General features: G+C 66.8%; 3 protein-coding genes across 5 annotated transcripts; 2 read left to right on the forward strand and 1 right to left on the reverse strand.

Moving 5' to 3' along the window:
* Nucleotides 1–2,633: 2,633 nt before the first annotated feature.
* GNAT2 (G protein subunit alpha transducin 2) lies at nt 2,634–7,476 on the reverse strand. The gene is given in 9 exon segments (XM_035569126.2): nt 2,634–2,824; nt 3,131–3,284; nt 4,897–5,026; nt 5,310–5,438; nt 5,823–5,926; nt 5,928–5,981; nt 6,062–6,203; nt 6,441–6,483; nt 7,359–7,476. Coding segments are annotated over 9 exon segments (1,065 nt in total).
* A 2,237-nt stretch (nt 7,477–9,713) lies between these two features.
* On the forward strand, nt 9,714–17,022 carry AMPD2 (adenosine monophosphate deaminase 2). Of its 2 annotated transcripts, XM_035569127.2 has the most exons (18): nt 9,714–9,889; nt 11,026–11,156; nt 11,571–11,701; nt 11,999–12,067; nt 12,620–12,731; nt 12,827–13,013; nt 13,108–13,249; nt 13,372–13,461; nt 13,709–13,838; nt 13,924–14,118; nt 14,301–14,432; nt 14,534–14,697; nt 14,827–14,953; nt 15,096–15,259; nt 15,336–15,456; nt 15,534–15,707; nt 15,919–16,029; nt 16,118–17,022. In XM_035569127.2, exons 1-18 carry the CDS (start codon nt 9,820–9,822, stop codon nt 16,331–16,333), a joined length of 2,466 nt encoding a protein of 821 aa, XP_035425020.1. In that variant the 5' UTR covers nt 9,714–9,819; the 3' UTR covers nt 16,334–17,022. The 2 variants fall into 2 exon arrangements, with proteins under 2 accessions (XP_035425020.1, XP_035425021.1); XM_035569128.2 differs by lacking the exon at nt 11,999–12,067 and having other exon boundaries at nt 9,836–9,889; nt 16,118–17,013.
* Nucleotides 17,023–17,177: 155 nt separating this feature from the next.
* LOC118259529 (glutathione S-transferase 2) lies at nt 17,178–19,285 on the forward strand. 2 transcript variants are annotated; one of them, XM_035569143.2, is made up of 8 exons: nt 17,178–17,314; nt 17,395–17,470; nt 17,722–17,786; nt 17,875–17,956; nt 18,030–18,130; nt 18,362–18,457; nt 18,532–18,642; nt 19,114–19,285. In XM_035569143.2, exons 1-8 carry the CDS (start codon nt 17,279–17,281, stop codon nt 19,207–19,209), a joined length of 663 nt encoding a protein of 220 aa, XP_035425036.1. In that variant the 5' UTR covers nt 17,178–17,278; the 3' UTR covers nt 19,210–19,285. The 2 variants fall into 2 exon arrangements, with proteins under 2 accessions (XP_035425036.1, XP_035425037.1); XM_035569144.2 differs by lacking the exon at nt 18,362–18,457.
* The last annotated feature ends 403 nt before the right edge of the window (nt 19,286–19,688 follow it).

Raw genomic sequence — 19,688 nt, forward strand, 5'->3', positions numbered from 1 at the left:
CCGTTCTGAAGCTTCTTGCCTAGAACTGCAGCACTGCAAGAGCGAGATACCTGAGGGATGCTTCTGGGTGCGGGAAATGGCCGTCCCACCGTGTCTGCTGGGTGCCAAACGTGCAGCAGTGCCCAGCAGCTCTACAGACTGCGGTTATAGTCTGGAAATTTTTTCCCAAACTACCTCGAGCTCTACTGCCTGCCTGACAATTCCCTTTTAGCAAGGCCTCGAGGCTTTACTTGAGCTTCACTCTAATGCATGACACAGCTCGCCTTGTCTTTTAAACAAATTAATGCAAAGCTCCCCTGTAATCGCATTCCAACCAAGCGGCGCTCCTCACCGTTGCTGGAGCCAGGCGGGAGGGCAGCCCCATCTACATTCCCTATCATGGGGGGGGGGGGTTTGGGAAGGCTTAATTCCAGCTGGCAGTGGTCTGGTGGCACCCATGTGTCCCCTGGACCAGGAGGGCGGTGGTGGCCCTGCTCCGTGTGGCACAGCTGATGGTGGCGGGGGACCCGTGTGCGCAGCGCGTAGGGGAGAGCAGCTCGGGCAAAGAACACAAAACGTTCCTTGCTTCAGGCGTTCTGACACGGGAAAGGGGCTTGGGAGGAGCAGTCATCACAGAGACATCCAAGTGGGAGAAATGAGACATCCATGTCATGCATATTTCTTTATTTTTTTCCCCTACCGTTAAGTGAAGCCGTATAGGTGACCCTGCAGTAGACATTGAGAGGATACAGGACTTGTCTACAGTACCGACACCAATTTATTTACAAACAGTAAGAGCAAATACAGCTCTAAGTAGCAGAATGAAAATCTTTCAAGTAACCATTTCCTCTTTATCCGACCTCTTCCTCCGCTGGAGGCGTGACGGCGTCCCTTGGCCCCCAATGCCTGTGCTCCTGCGTCCCCTGCTCTGGCTGGTGGGCATGGGGCAAGGTGGCCAGGACCGGCCGCTCGTCTGCTTAAGGCTGTCTGGGGGCAGAAAGCACAACCGGGGGCAGCAGCAGCTCTTGACCTTTTTCCGGTAGGAAGATTTTTGTGAGAAATTCACCCAAGTGTCGGGACTTATATACAGCACAAAATAATTAATTCCTCCTGCCACAGGGCTGGCTACCAGGCGTGACTCAGAGGCAGCACCCCCCTTGCCCAGAAATTCCCCGTTCAACCCAATTAAGGTTTGACAAAGCGGGCGAGGGCTGGGTGGGTGCCTGGCACCGGTCCCGTGGCGGTGCCCCCTTCGACGTTAATTTCTCTGGTGCACTGGGGTCTGCGTGCTCTTTGGTGTCAAACCGCTCCGCACCTCATTTATAAACGCTGACTTCCAAGCACTGCAGGGAGCCGGGGTTTCTTTCTTTAAAAAGAGGAAATGGCTGTGAAAGGGAGCAGGAAGTTCGGCTTCAGCCCCTTCCTATTACGGGCTTGAACGCAGGTGGTTGGTTGGGCAGGTCATAGAAAAAGTGGGGGCCGGGTAGCTTTTTTTTTTCTTTAATCCTTTTGGCTCTGCTCAGCAGAACGACGACACAAAGCTGAAGTCATTTTCTCTTCTAGCAGGGAGGAGGAAAGAAGAGGGTGTTAAACACAGCGAAGGTGTTCCTAGCGTAACGCCCAGGAAGGGCTCTTGTGGAGGCAAATCTGCATTGCACCATCGGCTTAAACAGCAGGGCCCAGCCGGCAGCACGTAGCTGGAAGGTGAGGGTGGTGTAAACCTATTATTCCCTAGCTGATCATTCGCTGTAGCTTTCACTGCTGCCTGTAACCCTGGGAGAAGGCAGGGCCCCCCGGCTGCTGCCAGCCCTCGATATGCTCATCTTTTCCGCGGTGCCAGCAGCGGGCTCGCGGCCGAAGCCTGCTGCCTGCTCCAAGCAGAAGGGGGCTGCGTTGGTGTGGGGAGCCCTGGCCCAAGGCTTCACCCCGTCCTATTGCCGCCTGCCCGCCCCATTTCCCCTGCAGCTGTCTTAGCAGTCAGGCACAAGGGGAGCTCCTGCTGCTGTTTTTCAGGGAGCAGTGAGCAGAGCGTCGCAGCCAGTGGCTGGAAGCTGCTTTGGCACTGCGGAGATGGGTAGAAAGCAGACCAACCCTAATTAAACCTTAGTTAAACTGTTGACCAGCCAAAAGGCCACCTGGAGCAGAGTGATGCTCGTGATTCCGTGCCTCCCCCCTGCCCGGGGTGCTGCTGGCAGTTACTCCCAGGGCCAAGGCTGCCAGCAGGCTCCCAGCCAGCTTCAAACACGCTGCGGGCAACGCTGGGGCAGCCGAGTGCCTGCGTGGCAGCGCCCGCCGTGTTGTGGCAACAGGAGGCCCGAGATAAAGACGTCTGATCTTGCTTAAGTGCATAGTTTGGGCTATAATCTGTTGTTTCCATCTCTCTCCACAAAGCAGGGGTGTGAACGTGTTTTGTCAGGCTGCTTTGCAGCAATAACCGGGCTGCTCGGGGAGCGGGGCGAAGCCGTGCTCAGGCAGTGCTGCCCTCCTGCTGCCGCCGGCGCGTCCCTCGCCCCCGGAGCTTCCCAGCCCCGGGCTCGGGGGCTGCCCTCACCCCGCTGCCTGTGGAGCCCCCCCTTCCCCAGCGCTTTTGGTGGCTCAAAGGCTGCTGCTCGCAGGCCGCCGGCCGCCTCGGGGAGTACCTGCCGCGCAGATGTTCAGAAGAGGCCGCAGTCCTTGAGGTTCTCTTTGATGATGACATCTGTGACTGCGTCAAAGACGAATTTGACGTTCTGTGTGTCTGTGGCACAGGTCATGTGGCTGTAGATTTCCTTCACGTCCTTTCGCATGTTGAGATCAAGGAACTGGGTCTTGATGTAATTTCCTGCGTCTTCAAATGTGTTGGGACCTGCGGAGGGAGGGAGCGATTCGCTGCGGGTGCCTCTGCCGGTGTGGTGACGCTCAGGGCCGGGGAACCTGGGGATGCCTGGGGCTCGTGTCCGGCAGTCAGACCTGCAGCCTGCCTCCCAGCTGGGTGCTAACCGCAGCTACCAACTCAGTTTCAAAAGAAGCCATTTTACCCTGCTTCCATCCTTCCAGATGGCTTGCACCAGTCATGCTGGTCTTGCCCCCGGTTCGCTCCCAGCTCCAGGGACCGCTCCCAGCATAACGGACCCGGTGAAGGCCAGCCCCCGGGGGGACCGGACCCACTCACCATCATAATCGGGGAAGCAGATGCTGAGATGGACCTTCTTGATCTTTTCCTCGAAAAGGTCCTTCTTGTTGAGGAAGAGGATGATGGATGTGGCGGCGAAGAACTTGTGGTTGCATATACTGTTGAATAGGTGCAGGGATTCATGCATGCGGTTCTGAAAGCAAACGGGACAGAGCGCGGGCGCTTGGTTACAACCAAACCATCTTTTGTGCCCCAGTGCTGTGACGGGTGCTTTGCCCCAAGCTGCTGCTGCAAAACAAAGAGCAGCAGCAGTGGAGCAACGCTTGGGGCTGCGCCGTTTGCTACAGCAGCAAATGGCTCTACCCTCCAAAGAGCCCCCTTGCTCTTCTGAAGAGCCCCAAAGCCCCTGCACCATGGCAGCGAGCGACCCGGGTACGTTGGGGTGCTGCTCATGGCAGGGAGCAGCACTGGAGCTGCGAAGCAGCTGCGGGCAGTGTGGGGCTCTGGGGCTCTGGTCTTGATGGTCAGCAGCACCGGCTTGCACTGATCCCGCCGGGAGAATCGTTGGCAGGAGGAGCCCCAAGCAAGGGCCCCGTGCCCCTGTCCGCGCCAGCCAGGCGGTGCTGCGATGCTGCAGGATTTCCCCGGGGTACTGCCGTCCTCGGCCGTTACCCACAGCTTGGCTTCGAAGGAGCACGGAAAGGGGAAGGCTCTGGTTTGGGAGCAGAGGCGCGTTTTCCGGTTCGCTGCAGGGAGGACGAGGCTCCATCCAGCTGGACCTTTGCGGCTGCCCGCTGCAGGCAGGTGCTTTGATGGGGATGGGTTTTCCTTGTCCAGCTCCCCGTTGTGGCAGCGTTCCTGTATCGCTTCGGTGACTGGGGCAGCTGCAGGGCCAGGTTTGGCTTAATCCTGCCCTGTCCTGTGCACGGGAAGCATTACAGCCTCTCCCAGGCAGCGGAGCCTGGCTCTGGCAGCGCCCAGCTCAGCACACCAGTGAGCGTCCGCGGGACGGCCTGCTGCGGGAGATAGCGGCAAGGAGACTTTGCCCCAAGCCCCGGGAGCAGGGGAGATGGCAGCCTGCTTTTCCTGGTTGTCTTCACCCCTTATTTTTGATGAGAAATACTGCATCTTCTTGGGGCCGTTGTGTTTCTCCAGGTCTCTGCCCTCGAAGCTGCTTTCCCCGAGCAATGCGTGAGTCCCCCCGGCGCGTGGGGGGGGAGCAGCAGGCCCCACCGGAGCAGCCCCTGCCCAGCACCCAGAGGCTTCGCTTGGTGAGCTTCTGCTCTCCTTCCCCGTGCTGCTGCTCGTGGGGAGCAGAGGAGGGTAAAAGCTGTGCCCTGTCGCTGCTCCTCCACCCCCCAGCACCCTGATTTGCTTTGTTCCTCCACCAGGGCTCGCTGGGCGCCTCTGCCGGGGCTTCCTCCCCTCCTGCGTTGGCTCCGGTGTGTTTGGGTTTGCCCGCGGGGCTTTGCTGCACCTGGATGTTTGTCCCCGTAGGATGGCAGCTCTCGAGAGGAGGCCAGGCCTCCTTGGAAGGAGATGGTTTTTCCTCGTGGTCAGCAGGATCAGACCCACGGCACAACCGCCCCAGCGTCAGCTTGGTTGGGCTGTTCCTGCCCCGGGGGGAGCACAGGTGCACGCAGGGGCTGGGGCCGGGCTGAGCCACCCCTGCTGCCCCCGGTCCCGTGGCTGTGCCCCAGGCACCCAGAGCGTTCGCCTGCCCCACTGCGGCCACCCCGCGGGGGTGCTGCCACCCAGCTCCTCTCCCCCATCGCTGCTGAGCCATTCCCCGGCCCCGAACCCACCACTTCGTCATCCTCCACCAGCACCATGTCGTAGGCGCTCAGCGCCCCGCAGAAGATGATGCAGGTCACCCCCTCGAAGCAGTGGATCCACTTCTTGCGCTCGGATCTCTGCCCTCCCACGTCGAACATCCTGGGGAGGGGACAAGGACGGGGCGGTGACACGTCTGCTCCTGCCACCCCCGCTGGGATCGTCCCAGTGCCCCCATAGCACCCGGGGGCACGGGTGCGGCGACCCATCTCTCATCCCTAGTCTAGGCAGGGCCTGGTGGCCCCGGAGCATCAGGGGGACATTCGGTACCTTCATCCCTGACCCTGTCGCCACCGTCGGGGCTGGAGGGGCTGCCCGTGCTCATGGGTGTGTGTGTGGGTGGGTGGCTGGGTGGGTGGGTGGGTGTGCGTGCGCGCGCGCCCACCTGAAATTCAGGTCCTTGACAGAGAATTTGGTCTCAATGATGCCCGTGGTCTTCACGCGGGACCGCAGCACGTCCTGCTCGTTGGGGAGGTACCCGGGGGCCGTGATCCTGTCCAGCTGGTTCAGGTAGCTGCGGGGACGGCAGGGGACACGCTGTGGAGGGGCTGGGGATGTCCCGGTCCCTGCGGGGGGAGCGATGCCAGCCCCAGGTGACAGCTGGGCTCTTAGGGGTGTCTGGGGCTGGGGCTCGGTGAAGGACGTGACTCCAACCCTGCACCCTGCGGGGCGCAGCGAGACCGCGGGTGGGCACAGACGGCCTTGAGCTGGCCTCACCCTGCCCACACAGTGGGGACATGAGGACACGGGGGGCTGCGGCCAGCCGGCACCGGTGGGGCCCTTGGGTGGACGAAGAATGGGGCGGTGGGCTGCGGCTGCTCCCAGAAGCAGGGAGGGGATTTTGGAGCCGGGAGCGATTGCAGCAGGCAGGGGTCCCCGCGCACGTCCCCGCACTCACTACGCAGCCGAGTCGTTGAGCTGGTACTCAGCGGCTCTGTCGAAGCAAGCCTGCACCCCGCCGTCCTTCCACAGCTTCTTTATGCAGTCGACAAGCTCAGGGGGGCATGGTGCCCTCCTCAATGGAGTCGGCCAGGTTGAAGAGCTGCCGGCCGTCGTCCTGCGGGAGAGAGCCCTTCGCCACCGTCCCCACGCGCCGTCCCCTCCCCTCGTCCCCCGGGGCGGGGTGCCCCCACTGACCGCCCGTCCCGACTCGGCGTAGTCGATGCCCAGCGTGGACATGGCACGGATGATGGCCAGGATGGACTGCAGGATGTTGCCGTAGATGATGGCCTTGAACTCCATGCACTCCTCGGGCGTGTAGCCGTCCTGGTGGATGATCCTGGGGGGGGGACACCAGCCTCAGCCCCAGAGCCCGGCACCCTGGGGTGCCCCGTCTCTCCCCAGCATCACGCCCTCTTTGCGAGCCCACCACCAGCATGGCACTGGGGAGACCCCCAGGTCCTACAGCTCCTGTGCCCCTGCCAGGGGTTTCCAGAGCTCAGTCCCTTGTCCCTCCCCCCCCCCCAAATCTGGGTACCCAGCCATGGGGCGCAGCCCTCGCCACAGCCGTACTCACTTCATCTGCTTCACAATGGTGCTCTTGCCCGACTCTCCAGCCCCTGGAAAGGAGTCAAAGGAAACCTCAGAGGTGGCTGGGGCATGCCACAGGCCTGACGCCACGGCGATGGGCACTGCTCTGTCCCCCTGCCCTGCCCATCGCCGTGGCTTCAGGCCTGTGGAGGCTGCCACCATCCCTGCGCTGCCTCCGGTATTGCCTTGGTGCTTTAAGCGGCTTAGGGCGGCGCAGGAAGCTGCTTAGAATTAGGGTGCTAATCGCCTTGAAGCCGGCCCCCCCTCACCTGGCTAAGCCCCCGCTGCTGCTCCTGCCCCCCACGGGGTTACCCCGATGGCCGAGTGGGGTGCAGCGTCCTCCAAGGGACAGTCCCCTCCTGTGCCCAGCGGTGGGGCAGGGTTTGGGGATGCCAGGGGTCCCACTGACACCCCCCATCCCCCCAGGTGTCACCAAGGTGTCCTGGCCTCAGCCACTCCATTCCCCATCCCCACGGTGTCCCCTTGATCCCCGCCACCCATCTACATGCCACCGAGAGCAGATGCCACCCCTGGCTCTTCCCAGGCACAACCTGGGGGACGTCCAGTGAGGGGACAACCTCTGCTCACTAAGAACAGCTCGTCAGACTAACGAGAGCCCAGCCGGCGCGGAGGGGAAGGGGCTCTCCTGGGGACAAAAAGGGGCAGCAAGAGGAGAGGATGGGGCCAGGGGCTGTGTGTCCCCGCATTGGCACCTCTGGGGCACCACAGACACAGCACCGGCCCCTGCCTGTCCCCTTGCCCCAGTTGCTTTTGCTCTGTGTCCGTCCGCAGGGGATACATCCCCCGCATCGATGGGGTCCCTGTGCCAGGTAGGGACAGGGGACAGTTCCCGTGTCCTCCCTGTGTCCAGCCACCCCCTGTGGGGACGTCCCCTCCACCCTACCGAGCAGCAGCAACTTGACCGTCTTCGCCTCCTTATCCGCATCCTCCTGGAGCTTCTTCTCCAGCTCCTTGGACCTCTTGGCCATCTCCTTGTCCTCTGCACTCGCCCCGCTCCCCATGGCCTCGTCTTCCTCTTCCAACGCCTCGAGCTCCTCTAGGTCCCCGGGCTCTTCCAGCTCTTCGCGGGGGCCGCGCGCGCACCCCGGCGGCGGGCGGAGGGTGAGGGGGGAGAAAGGGAAGCCCCGAAAGGCCGAACCAGGCGCCCGCTGCCCCGCGCCGTGCTGGGGGTGCCGGAGCGCTCTCCTGGGTGCTCGTGGGCTGGCTGCCCCACGAGCTCTCTCTTAATTCCCCATGGATAACCCGATTTCTGGGCTGATGGATTTGGGGACTTTTTATCTCTCCATGTGACCCAGGAAATCCAATTAGCCCAAGATGGCAAAGATTAGGGCTCGGAAAAGAAAGAGCATCTCGGGGAGGCGGCCAGGGAGGTGGGCATGGGGCCTTACATAAGGGGGCAGGTGGCGTGTCACCCCCTGCCTGCAGGGGATGGGGACACCCCAGGTCCTGTGGGGTGTCTGGGGGGCTCTGTGGGTTTGGGGCACCCCACTTATGGGTGCCCCCCCGCGGGGCTGCAGGGCTGGGCTTTGTGCTGGGGATGGGCTCAGCCCAGCTCGCATCACACCCAGGGACCCCGGGTGCTGCCGGGGCGGTGACAAGGGGACGGTGACAAGGGGATGGTGGGGCTGCGGGTTTCCTCCTGTTGGGGAAATGGAGCTAATTATCGCAGGCAGTAACGAGCACCCCTAATCCTGCACTGCTGAGCGCCACTCGCTGGGCCCCTCGCCCTCCTGCTGCCTAAGCTCTTTAACAGGACGGTGCTCAGCCTTCCTCCTCCCTGCCTCCTCCTCCTCCTCCCCAGCCCAGCACCCGTCCCCCAGCCCAGCAGGACCGCAGGACCCCCAGGGTGGGTGCCCCCACCCTGTGCTGCAGGGGCTGGCTCTGGGTGCAGTGGTGGCTCTGCTGGGGACGCCCGCAGGGTGCCTGTGGCGGTGCTGCAGACCCCAGGGGTTTGTTTGTGACCCCCCCGCCCCCTGCGGTGTCCCCGGGGGTGGCATCCCCGTGCTTCCCCCCAGCACGAACCCGCTCCCGCCATGCCCAGCAGCGGCGGCGGCGTGGGGACAGCCTGTCCCCGCTGTCCCCGTGGACACAAAGCCCCTTCTGAGCCTCTAACGAACTTGGCGCTTACGAAGGGGGTCCAATTAAAATACCAACCTCCCGACCCACGGGCGTGGGGGGGGGGGGGGGGTTGGTGCTGGGGGGAGCACGGCTTTAGCCCACAGCCCGGAGCTCAGGCCGCGGGGCCCCACCGCCCCCTCCCCGCCAGCCCGTGTCCCCCCAGGTGGCCCCGAAGGGCGCCGTCCCCTCGCTGTCCCCGTCGCTGGGGCTGGGGGACACGAGGGGACGGCGGCATTCCCCCTGCTCCGGCAGCGGCTAAAAATACCCCGGCTCCGGTGCCGGATTAGGGGCACTCGGCACCCGCCGGCACCGTGCCCGCACTCCCGGCCTGGTCACCGCACCGGGAGCAGCGGCGCAGGTAGGGACAGGCGGGGACGGGGGGGGGGCTTGGGGGGGACACCCCCGGAGCACGAGCCCCTCCCCAGCCCCCTGCCCTGTTTGAGGGGGCTTGGCTGGGGGACAGAGGGGGAGGCTGGGGGGGGAGGGTCAGGACAGCCCCTCCCTCCCCGGGCAGGGTCTGGGGGTGATGCTGGGGGGGGTAGGTCCCCTCTCGGGGGGCTGTCTGTGCGGGGGGGCAGGCAGGGATGAGGTTACCCCTCTTTGGGGGGCTTCGAGGCCTGGCTCTGGGGAGGGGGTACCCGGTCCGGGGGAGGTGATGCTCGTCTCGGGGGGGGGGGGGTCTCGCTGCGGGGCGCTGATGGGCCCGGAGGGGGGGGGTGCGGTGCTGGGGGGGGTCGGAGCCGTGTCCCGGGGGCACGGCGCGCTGCGGGGGGGCGAGGGGGGGCTGCTGGAGGTGCTGATGCGTTGGGGGGGGGGCAACTCTTGGGGGGGCAACTCCACATCCCGGGGGGGGCGACGCCTGCGGCGGGGGGTGGGGGGGGCAGCGCCGCCCCCCGGGGGCTGCAGCCCCCACCTGGGGGCGAGCCCCCGCCCTGCCGCGGGGCCGGTTGCTCCGACAACCCCGGGCCGCCGCCGCCGCCTCCTCTTCTTCCTCCTCCTCCTCCTCGTCCCCCCGCCCCGCGCCCACATCCTCCCTCCGCCCCATCCTCTTCCTCGGGCCGGCTTCCGGCCTGCCTCCGCCGGGGACTTTGGTCCAGCCCCGGTTTCCTGCATCAATCATCAACCAGGGGAGGGAGCCGGCGGCCAGCGCTCGGCCCCGCCGCCGTAAGAGTCCCGCGGGGCCCCGGGGGCCGCCCCCCCCCCCCCCCCGTTACCCCGGAGCCACCATGTCCTCGGCCGCCCCGGCCAAGTTCCCGTTCAAGAAGCGGGGCAGCCTGCAGGCCCCCGGCCCCGCAGGTGAGCCCCCCTCAGCTAGGGGCGCCCCCTCCCCAGACCCCCCCCCCGCAGCCCCTGGGGGCGGCCCAGGCCGCCGGGGGGGGGGGCAGCGACCTGGGGGGGGTCGGGCACTGCTGCGGTGGGGAGGGGAGCTCGGGTGGTGGCCCCCGGGGGGGTGGTTTGGGGGCTATTTTTTTGGGGGGGGGGCTGTTGGGGGGGGGGAGGGCGCTGTGCGCCCATCACCGTGGCGTCGGGGCTGCTCGGCGGGGGCTCCTCTCAGCCGGGGGTGGGGGCCGGGGGGGGCCGGTGGTCCCGGGCAGTGCCGGGTGCCCCCGCTCCGATGGCAGCGGGGGGCGGGGGGGGGGGGGGCTCTGCGGCGGTGCCGTGGCGCAGCGGCTGTGCGAGCTGCTGGGGGGGGGAGGAGGAGGAGGAGGCGGAGGAAGGCTGGCGCTGGCTTGGATGCGGGCCCAGGACACCCCCGGCACACCCGGCAGCGGGGGGGGCAGCAGCCCCTGGGGGTGCTGGGGCTGGGGGGGCTTCGTGTGTCAGCCCCTGGGGGTATCGGGGCGCTGGGTGGCGGTGGCACGGGGTGACGGTGGCACAGGGCGGGTGATGGTTGGTGCCCTGCCGGTGGGGATGCTCATGGGGGGGCTCGGGGGGGGCTGTCGGGGCTGTTCTCAGACTTGGGTGGCACAAGGTGCTGGGCACGTCCCGGTGGCACCGGGTGACAGCGGTGTTGCAGGTGGCACAGGGCGCTGGGCATGTCCCGGCAGCGCAGGGCTCACTGGGTGGCACCGGACAAGCCCGCGGTGCCGTGGGGTGACGCGTGGGGTGACACGGGCACCCGTGCTGCCACCAGTGCCTGACGAGGGACGGAGCGTGGTGACCCAACCCGTGTGGGCACCCGTGGCAGAGCCCTGGGGGGTCCTGGCCCCGTCCCTGAGCCCCTCTCTCACTACCGATGCTGGCTCGTTACGTCCCCTGATGGGTGACGAGGGAGCTCCTGCCCTTGCGCTGCCTCAGTTTCTCCCCCACCACTGTGGGACCAGGATCCCAGTTCCAGAGGGCTGCGGGGGGGCTGGTTAACCCCTCCCTGCCTGGGAGCAGGGCGCAGGCAGCCCCCCCACTCCATGTTCATGCTGTGCCTGTGCCTGCAGAGTTGCGGGGGGGGCCAGGGTCCCGGCCCCTGCAGTCGGCGCGCTCCCTGCCCGGAACACCCCACTGCCTGAAGCACTTCCCTGTCGACCTGCGCACCTCCATGGATGGCAAATACAAGGAGATCGCTGAGGTGGGTCCTCCCTGCACCCCAGGTTTGCCAGGTCTCAGACTGGGGGGGGCTTCACCTACCTCCTTTCCCCCAGGACACAGTAACAGCCTGACGTCCATCCCCCTGCCCGCCCAGGGGCCGTGGTGGCAGGGAAGTGACCCCACGCACCTGATTGATTCCAAACCTGTGTCCCCCATTCAGGGCTCTGCAGTGGGTGGGGGCTGGGGGGGGAACCCTGTGGCTGTTCCCCTTCCACCCCCGAGGTTGTGTCCCCCCAGCCCGGCAGCGTGGCCTCCTCGGTGTCCCCGTGCTGCAGGCTGAGACTGAACACAGCTCATAGCAGCGGTGGGCACGGGCCGAGGGCAGGCCCAGCTGGTGGCAGGGGGGGGTGCGGGCTGAGACCTGGCGCAGCTCACGGCAGCGGTGGGCCCGCAGGAGCTGTTCTGCCGCTCGCTGGCCGAGAGCGAGATGCGGACGGCGCCCTACGAGTTCCCCGAGGAGAGCCCCATCGAGCAGCTGGAGGAGCGGCGGCAGCGCCTGGAGCGCCAGATCAGCCAGGACGTGAAGTAAGCCGGGGTCCCCCTGGGACAGGTCCCCCACACGGGGACAGCCACCACCCTGGGTACCGCGGGCACCCCGGCCCTGCTCTGGGGGCTGTCAGTCCTCTGTGCCAGCTCTGTGTCCTCTCCTCTCCCGTGGGTGTTGCGCTTGCTGTCTTATTTTTCTTTTTTTTTTTTTTCTGGTTTCTGTGTGGTTTTGTTGGGTTGGGCATTAATGGGGTGTTTTCTCTCCCCCCCCCAAATGCCATGGCCCCTCTCTCCTCCCGGCTGTCCCCTCCCGGCTGTCCCCTCCGCTGTCCCCAGACTCGAGCCCGACATTTTGCTCAGAGCCAAACAGGACTTCCTGAAAGTTGACAGTGCCGCGGACTTACAGTGAGTGTTTGGCTCGGTGACACCGGGGGCTCGGGGTCCCCCCAGCCCCACTCTGGCCCGGCCTCCCCCCACCGCTCCCCCAGTCACAGAGCCGAGAGGTGCCCCCAGCCCTGCTGCCGAGGCTGTCAGTGAAGGGGTTAATGCGCCTGGGGGGGGGGGGGGGTTAGGGATGGGGGATTTGGGGTGAGCGGGGGTCCCTGCTGGTGGCGTGGGGCAGATCTGTCCCCAGCCTGGCCCTGTCACCCCCCCGGCACTGCGTGTCCCCTCCCTCCTGTCTCCGCTTGGGAGTTGTCTCTGTCACGAGTTGTTTCGTTCTCTGTCCCCCCCCCCCACTTTTCGTTGTGCTCCTGTGGGGCTGGGGGATGCGTCTGGGCATAGGGGGGTGGAGAGGGGGACAACTGCCACCAACCAGGATGTGGCACCCAGCTGCCCGCACCCGGCGGTGGCACTGTGGGGATGCCACCACCTTCCTGCCACCGGGGACCGGGTGCAGCCCCCGGGGGGGGTGCGAGGCCGTGTCCCCGTCTCACCGGCCGCCGGCCGTGCCCACAGGCTCTTCAAGGAGCAGAGCGAGGACCTGGTGGACCACGTCCCCAAGGACCGTGACGCGCTGCTGGAGCGGGAGTTCCAGCGCGTCACCATCTCCGGGGAGGAGAAGTGCGGGGTGAGCCTCTGCCCCCCATGAGGGGCACCCTTCAGCACCCATGGGAGGTTTTGGGGTGAAATCCCCCCCCACTTTGTTTCTGTGTCCCTTCCCAGGTGCCCTTCACGGACCTGCTGGACGCGGCCAAGAGCGTGGTGAAGGCGCTGTTCCTGCGGGAGAAGTACATGGGGCTGTCGCTGCAGAGCTTCTGCAAAACCACCGCCCGCTACCTGCAGGAGCTCTCCGAGAAGCCCCTGGAGACCCGCGGCTACGAGGAGGTGCCCGAGACCCCCGTGGCCGCTGGTGAGCATGGGACAGGAGGGTCCCCACGCTGGGGATGGGGACGCTGGTGGGGAGCCGTTCCGGTGTGTGACCGTGGGGTCTCTCCTGGCCGCAGATGCCCCTGTGCACCCCCCGTTCGCGGAGCAGCACCCCTACGAGAAGTGGGACCCCCAGACCATGCCGGCCGACCTGGGCTTCGGGCTGAAGATGGTGGATGGCGTGGTGCACGTCTACACCAAGCAGGACCCCACTGACAAGTGAGGGGGGGAGGCTCACTGCTGCGATGGGTTGGGCGAGGGGCTGCAGTGGGTGGCTGGGGACGGGGGGACGCGTGCCACAGCCCCCCCCCGACCCACTGCACCGTCTCTGTGCCTGGCAGGAGCACGGAGCTGGACCTGCCGTACCCCGACCTGCAGGAGTTCATCGCCGACATGAATTTCCTCATGGCTTTGATCATCAACGGGCCCATGTGAGGAGAAGGGCCCCGCCATGGGGGTGGGCACCTTGGGGACAGCACTGGGGGACGTGGCTGTGCCTGTGGCACCTGGTCTTGGTGCAGCTCCCACGTCTGTCCTGGCTCATGGTCACCATGCAAGGGGTGGGGGGGCCCCAGAGTCCAGAGCCGTGTCCCCTCCTCCTGGTGGGCACCAGCCTTTTGGGGATGGATTTTCTCCCTTCTCTCCCCAAGACTGATGCCCCCTCCCTGCCTTGGGCAGCAAATCCTTCTGCTACCGCCGGCTGCAGTACCTGAGCTCCAAGTTCCAGATGCACGTCCTGCTCAATGAGATGAAGGAGCTGGCGGCCCAGAAGAAGGTGCCCCACCGCGACTTCTACAACATCCGCAAGGTACTGCTGGCGCGTGGCAGTGGTCCTGGCTCGGGCAGGGAGCACCCGGCGGCTCTCGGGGCTGATCATCGCCTCTGGCTCGCAGGTGGACACTCACATCCACGCCTCGTCCTGCATGAACCAGAAGCATCTCCTGCGCTTCATCAAGCGGGCCATGAAGAAGCACCTGGATGAAATCGTCCACGTGGAGAAGGGCAAGGAGCAGACGCTCAAGGAGGTCTTTGAGACCATGAACCTCACTGCCTACGACCTCAGCGTGGACACTCTGGACGTCCACGCGGTACGAGGAAACATCCCCAAATCTTGGAGATGAGCAGCGCCTCCAGCTCGTCTCTGGCTGGGGTGGGAGATCTCCAGGGGTATCCCGTGGTGGGGTGGGGGTGCCCAAAGCTCTGGATGGGGATGTTTTGGTGGCTCCAGGGTGCTGGGGAGCCTCAGCTCACGTCTGTGCCCCCATGCCAGGACCGCAACACTTTCCACCGCTTTGACAAGTTCAATGCCAAGTACAACCCCATCGGCGAGTCCATCCTGCGGGAGATCTTCATCAAGACGGACAACCGCGTCTCGGGGAAGTACTTCGCCCACATCATCAAGGTGAGGCCCCGTGTCTCCCTCCCTCCAGTGCTCGCAGTGGCAATGCCACCCATGTCCCTGTTCCTGGTGGCCGAAGGGCGACGCTTCCCCCTCCCTGGCAGGAGGTGATGTCTGACCTGGAGGAGAGCAAGTACCAAAACGCCGAGCTGCGGCTCTCCATCTACGGCCGCTCCCGGGATGAGTGGGACAAGCTGGCCTGCTGGGCCGTCAACCACCGCGTCCACTCCAACAACGTCCGCTGGCTCGTGCAGGTGCCCCGGCTCTTGTGAGTGCCGGGGGGCAGCCGCCCCCACCTGGGCCATGTCCTGGGGTGGGGGGACCGGGAACACCCAGCCGATGGCTGGCTGGGCTGGGACGGGGCACCGGGCTCTGACCGTCGTCCGTCCCCGAGCAGCGACGTCTACCGGACGAAGAAGCAGTTAGCCAACTTCCAGGAGATGCTGGAGAACATCTTCCTGCCCCTCTACGAGGCCACCATCCACCCTGCCCAGCACCCCGAGCTGCACCTCTTCCTGGAGCACGTGAGCGCCGCCTCCTGCAGGGGGGCCGGGGGCCACCGTTGGCACCTGCACCCCCAGCCTGGACCCGCTCCCTCCCTTCCTCACAGCTTTGGGGCTGGGCGTCCTTGGTGGAGGGGTGACCCCGGCGCTGTCTCACCTGCAGGTGGACGGCTTCGACAGCGTGGATGACGAGTCCAAGCCCGAGCACCACATCTTCAACCTGGACAGCCCCCTGCCAGGGAACTGGGTGGAGGAGGACAACCCGCCCTACTCCTACTACCTGTACTACATGTACGCCAACATGACGGTGCTCAACCACCTCCGAAGGTAAGGCCCCGCGCCTGGGGGTGCTCGGGGGGGTCTCGGCAGGGGGAGGGCGCTGACGGTTGTCCCCCCGTGGCAGGAAACGTGGGTTCCACACCTTTGTGCTGCGCCCGCACTGTGGCGAGGCCGGCCCCATCCACCACCTCGTCTCGGGCTTCATGGTGTCGGAGAACATCTCGCACGGCTTGCTGCTCCGCAAGGTGAGCGGGGCGGGGGGGCGCTGGGGGGCGGCTGGGGTGCACGGCCGGGCCCCCCCTCACCCCGCTGTGCCCCCCAGGCCCCCGTGCTGCAGTACCTGTACTACCTGGCGCAGATCGGCATCGCCATGTCCCCGCTGAGCAACAACAGCCTCTTCCTCAGCTACCACCGCAACCCCCTGCCCGAGTACCTCTCGCGGGGGCTCATGGTCTCCCTCTCCACCGACGACCCCCTCCAGTTCCACTTCACCAAGGTGAGCTGTTGGGGGGGACCACGGGACCCCGCCCCCCCCCAGAACCCCCGTGGGGCACCCACCATGGCCACGGGATGGGGTTGGTGGGGGCCTGGAGGAAGAAAAGGGCAGTGGGCTGTGGAGGGTGCTGGAGGTCCAGGGCGGCTGGGAGAAGCTGGGCCCCCCCCCCATCCTCTTTGGGTGGGTGGGTGCTGAGGCTGTGCCCCCCCAGGAGCCGCTGATGGAGGAATACAGCATCGCCACGCAGGTCTGGAAGCTGAGCTCCTGCGACATGTGCGAGTTGGCCCGCAACAGCGTCCTCATGAGCGGCTTCTCCCACAAGGTACCGCTGCCCCTGGCCCCCCCGGCCCCCCGCGCTCTGCGGGGAGGGGGCAGGCGGCTGCAGGAGCCTCCCCGTGTTCTGCCCCCAGGTGAAGAGCTACTGGCTGGGCCCCCACTACCTGAAGGAGGGCCCGGAGGGCAATGACATCCGCCGCACCAACGTCCCCGACATCCGCGTCAGCTACCGCTTCGAGACGCTGTGCCAGGAGCTGACGCTCATCACGCAGGCGGTGCAGAGCGAGGAGCTGGAGACCATCCAGGAGGAGGACGCGCTCACCATCACCTCCGCTCTGCCCCCCCGCTGACCCCCCCGCCCCCGGCCCCGTGTCCCCCCTCCGGGCTCTGCCGCTGCTGCCCCCCTCCTGCTGCCCAGTGCCCCGGGCTGCTCCCCCCTGCTGTCCCCAGGGCTGTGCCAGTGCCTCCGCTCTGGGGCTTTGCTCCCTTCTCTTGGTAGTTTTTGGTTTTTTTTTCCTTCTTGGTTGTTTTCCACTGCTTTCTCTCAGCTGGGTTGGAGCCTGCTGGGGCCAGGCTCCGAGTGGTGACGTGGGCACGGGCACTGTCGGGGGCCCTGGCTTCACCTCCCGGTGCCGGGCTGGGGGCTGCCGGTGCCGGGTGCGGGGATGCCGTGCGGGGCCCCCCCAGCGTCCAGGCGGGGGTCCTGATGCCCGTGAAGGGCCTGCCCAAATCTCCGTCCTCTTTCTCGCCCTGCCACGAGGGGCTGTGGGGACAGGCTGGGTGCAGCACCTACCCCAGCCCCTCGCCCCCCCTGTGCCCTCGTCCTGCCGGGGACCTGGTGGCCCAGGGGACGCCCGGAGGGAGGCGTGGGGCTGGGGGGCTGCCTGCCCCCATCCCCTGCGCTGCCAGGGGGGCTCCGGGCCGGGCGGGGCCGCTCCATCCCGCGGGGGCATCGCCCTGTCCCAAGTGTGTCCCCCCCCCCTCCTGTGCCCCCAGCGTGGGCTCCGAGGTCAAGTGCTGGTGACTACACGGCCACCAGAAAAAAAAAAAAGAAAAAAAAAAGCGTGAGAAATAAAAGTATTTAAGTAAGAGCCGGGGGTGCTGTGAGGTTGGGGCGCAGCCGAACGGGGGCGGCACATCGCAGCCCCGAGCTGGGGGGAAACTGAGGGACGGGGGGGGCGGTGGCTGCTCGCGCTCCGGGGGGAGGGGGGAAGGGCGCGGGGGGGCTCAGCCGCTCGGTGCCGCCCCCGCCCCGCCCTGCCCCGGCGGTCGTCAGCGCTGTCCCCGCAGCCGCCATGGTGGTCACGCTGGGCTACTGGGACGTCCGCGGGGTGAGCCCGGGGAGAGGGGAGGGGGACGGGGGGGGGTCCTAATGCCGGGGGGGTGACGAGGCGCCGTGCTCTGTCCCCAGCTGGCCCACGCCATCCGCCTGCTGCTGGAGCACACCGAGACCCCCTACGAGGAGCGGCAGTACAGCCTCGGGCCAGGTGGGGGGGCAGCACGGCCCGAGGAGGGGACCCCCTGCTGCCCCCCCCCCGGCCCTGGGCCTTGGCCCTGGCTCAGTGCCTGGGGGGCGGGGGAAGGGAGGGGAGGGAGCCGGGGGGGCGGGGGGGCTGCTCCTGGGGAGCCCCCTCTGCGCGTCCCCGGCCTCCTTGGTGCAGTGGGGGGTGCGGGGGGGGGACCCGTCTCCCTGTGCCCCCCCCCTCCCTGCTCCCCCCATCTCCCTTTCCCCCCCCAGCCCCAAACTTTGACCCAAGCGACTGGACCAACGAGAAGGAGAAGCTGGGCCTCGATTTCCCCAACGTAGGTGGGGGCCGGGCACGGGGTGGGGGCGCACGGGGGGGCTGGGGGCTTCCAGGGCTGACCCCCCCCCCGCCGCTGCCTCCCCCAGCTGCCCTATCTCATCGATGGCAGCACCAAGCTGACGCAGAGCAACGCCATCCTGCGCTACATCGCCCGCAAGCACAACATGTGTGAGTGCTGGGGGGGGCTGCGGGGCTGAGGGGGGGGGTCTCGGGGGGGGCTGACGGCTGCCCTGTCCCGCAGGTGGGGAGACGGAGGAGGAGAAGCTGCGCGTGGACATGCTGGAGAACCAGGTGATGGATCTGCGCTTGAGCTTCATCCGGCTCTGCAACAACCCTGACTTTGTGAGTGCCATGGGGGGGGGACAGGGGGACAGGACCCCCCCGGGGTCCCCAGCCCGGCTGGGGACACGGGGTCATCACAAAACACACCGTGGTCTCTTCTTGCCACTGCAAAGGTGCGCTGGGGACGCGCCCCTTCCTGCCTGGTCCTGGCCACGGGGCTGGGACCCCTGGGTGCTGGGGGGGCTGGGGAGGGGGGGGCCCTGCACCAGCTCTGCCCCCCCCCGTGCACAGGAGAAGCTGAAGCCGGCATACCTGGAGCAGCTGCCGGGGAAGCTGCGGGAGCTGTCGCGGTTCCTGGGCTCCCGGGCCTGGTTTGCTGGGGAGAAGGTGGGTGCTGGGGGCTGGGGGGGCTGGGGGCTGGGGGCGGCAGGCTGACCCTACTGTCGCCCCCCCCACCGCAGCTCACCTTCGTTGACTTTGTGGCGTACGACGTGCTAGACCAGCAGCGCATGTTTGTCCCCGATTGCCCTGAGCTGCAGGGCAACCTGGGCCAGTTCCTGCAGCGCTTCGAGGTGAGCGGGGACACCCCAGTGTCCCCATCCCCGTCCTGTCCCCAGGCCTGGCCCTGTCCCGTCCCCATCCCCATCCCTGTCCCGTCCCCATCCCCGTCCTTGTCCCGTCCCCATCCCTGTCCCGTCCCCATCCCCATCCCTGTCCCGTCCCCATCCCCGTCCCCATCCCCATCCTTGTCCCGTCCCCATCCCCGTCCTTGTCCCGTCCCCATCCCCGTCCTTGTCCCGTCCCCATCCCCATCCCTGTCCCGTCCCCATCCCTGTCCCGTCCCCATCCCTGTCCCATCCCCATCCCTGTCCCGTCCCCATCCCTGTCCCGTCCCCATCCCCATCCTTGTCCCGTCTCCATCCCCGTCCCCATCCCCGTCCTTGTCCCGTCCCCATCCCTGTCCCGTCCCCATCCTTGTCCCGTCCCCATCCCCGTCCCTGTCCCCATCCCTGTCCCATCCCCATCCCTTCTCCACCCTGTAGGCGCTGGAGAAGATCGGGGCGTACATGCGGTCGGGGCGCTTCATGAAGACCCCCATTTTCTGGCGGACAGCGCAGTGGTGCAACAAGAAGGAGTGACCGCGATGCGTGCCCCCCCACGTGTGCCCCCCCCAGCCCCCTCCCCTGCAGAATAAAGCTGGGGGTCCGCACCCTCCCCTCTGTGCGCATGGAGCCGCCGCGGGGTGCTGGGAGGGGAGGGGACCCTGGGGACAGCTCCGGGGGGTGACGGCGCCTTCCCGCATCCTGGGGGAGGGGGGGAGTCATCCCTCCGTGCCCCCCCTGGATAAAGGGAGGCTGGAGGGCCCCCACGCACCCCCCGGGGTAACAAGACCCCCATGCACCGTGCGGGGGCGGAAGGGGCCCCCAGGACAAGGGCCGCTGCTGTGCAGCTGGGGGGGGGAGCAGAAGAAAGGGGACCCCCCCGTGCGGTCCGGGGCAGTGCAGAGCCCCCCAGTGTGTGTGTGGGGGCGGGGGGCCCATGCACACCGTAGGGCCCAGGGTGGGGGGCTGCGCCCCGCGGCCCCCCCCGCCGCAGCCGCGTTCCCCTTTAAGGGCCC

This window comes from Cygnus atratus, chromosome 24 (genome assembly GCF_013377495.2).
Source record: "Cygnus atratus isolate AKBS03 ecotype Queensland, Australia chromosome 24, CAtr_DNAZoo_HiC_assembly, whole genome shotgun sequence".
NCBI classification, from domain to species: Eukaryota; Metazoa; Chordata; class Aves; order Anseriformes; family Anatidae; genus Cygnus; species Cygnus atratus.

What these genes read in the sequence shown, in the direction of transcription:
- AMPD2 (XM_035569127.2), top strand. Translation starts at nt 9,820, where the DNA reads ATGTCCTCGGCCGCCCCGGCCAAGTTCCCGTTCAAGAAGCGGGGCAGC. An exon ending in CAGATCAGCCAGGACGTGAA is followed by an intron (nt 11,702 to 11,998) that starts GTAAGCCGGGGT and finishes CGCTGTCCCCAG; the next exon opens with ACTCGAGCCCGACATTTTGC. An exon ending in CCGGGGAGGAGAAGTGCGGG is followed by an intron (nt 12,732 to 12,826) that starts GTGAGCCTCTGC and finishes GTCCCTTCCCAG; the next exon opens with GTGCCCTTCACGGACCTGCT.
- LOC118259529 (XM_035569143.2), top strand. Translation starts at nt 17,279, where the DNA reads ATGGTGGTCACGCTGGGCTACTGGGACGTCCGCGGG. An exon ending in CGCCCGCAAGCACAACATGT is followed by an intron (nt 17,957 to 18,029) that starts GTGAGTGCTGGG and finishes CCTGTCCCGCAG; the next exon opens with GTGGGGAGACGGAGGAGGAG. An exon ending in CCTGGTTTGCTGGGGAGAAG is followed by an intron (nt 18,458 to 18,531) that starts GTGGGTGCTGGG and finishes CCCCCACCGCAG; the next exon opens with CTCACCTTCGTTGACTTTGT.